Consider the following 894-nt stretch of genomic DNA (forward strand, 5'->3'; position numbering starts at 1 on the left):
CATTACTGTCATACTTGGTTAACAGCTTTTTGAACTCAATTAAGTAAATTTTTTTTTTTTGCTTTTCTTTTATAAAATTGTACTAAAGGAAGGTAATCTGTAAGATATTGCCAAATACCATAATAACAGGGCATGGGATTTTTATTTATTTGTCATATGACTCATAATGTATAGCAAGGAGTATTGTATTGTATTGTATTGTATTGTATTATTTGTGTAAAACATAATTATATATGTTAATCATAATAATCAGCAATGGATTGCAGTTGAAGGGCAAGGTTTATGGGCTTGGACATCATGACCATGTGATCAGATCCAGCAATCTCAACCGTGCGATTTGGGGGATTGTTTTCAATCATAAATTGTTGAAAATCTAGAGTGGCAAAAAGATCATTTTTAGACACAATGAAGACACGATTTACAGAACCATATCTTGTGGTTGATGGGGTTACCACCCGTACTATATCATCAAGACTGAATAATTTTAATGGTCTCATCAACGTTGTTGCTAGAATCCAGTCCTGTAAATAAAATTTGACGTAATTGATCATCAATTCATTTAGGTGTCCATTTTGAGTTTCAATTGAGTAAACATATTAAAAAAACACACACACACAGGAAATATATCACATGAAAATGACATTTTTATACGAGAATATAAAAATGTATTTATAGTTATTGAATTAGTTTTAATAGTTAAGATTAAACATACCTAATAAATAATACTATAAATGCATTTAATAAATTCATGACAACATATTTAAGAGGAATGTCACGGAACCAGATTATATAATTTATAGCCATTAATTAGTAATTAATAATGTTTTTAATGGTGTGAGATTACTTGATAAAAGTGTCCGTCAGAATTTAATAAAAGTATTGGCCCCTAGACTT

General features: G+C 29.0%; 1 protein-coding gene across 1 annotated transcript in view; it reads right to left on the reverse strand.

Annotated features, from left to right (window-relative positions):
* Nucleotides 116-894, reverse strand: part of LOC107621882 (methylesterase 3-like) — a 9,680-nt gene continuing 8,901 nt past the window's right edge. The window contains exon 3 of the mRNA XM_016323863.2: nucleotides 116-521. Coding sequence (XP_016179349.1) covers nucleotides 237-521 — 285 coding nt within the window. The 3' untranslated portion in view covers nucleotides 116-236. The remainder of the gene's footprint in view (nucleotides 522-894) is intronic.

The sequence above is a fragment of the Arachis ipaensis genome, chromosome B10 (assembly GCF_000816755.2).
Source record: "Arachis ipaensis cultivar K30076 chromosome B10, Araip1.1, whole genome shotgun sequence".
NCBI classification, from domain to species: Eukaryota; Viridiplantae; Streptophyta; class Magnoliopsida; order Fabales; family Fabaceae; genus Arachis; species Arachis ipaensis.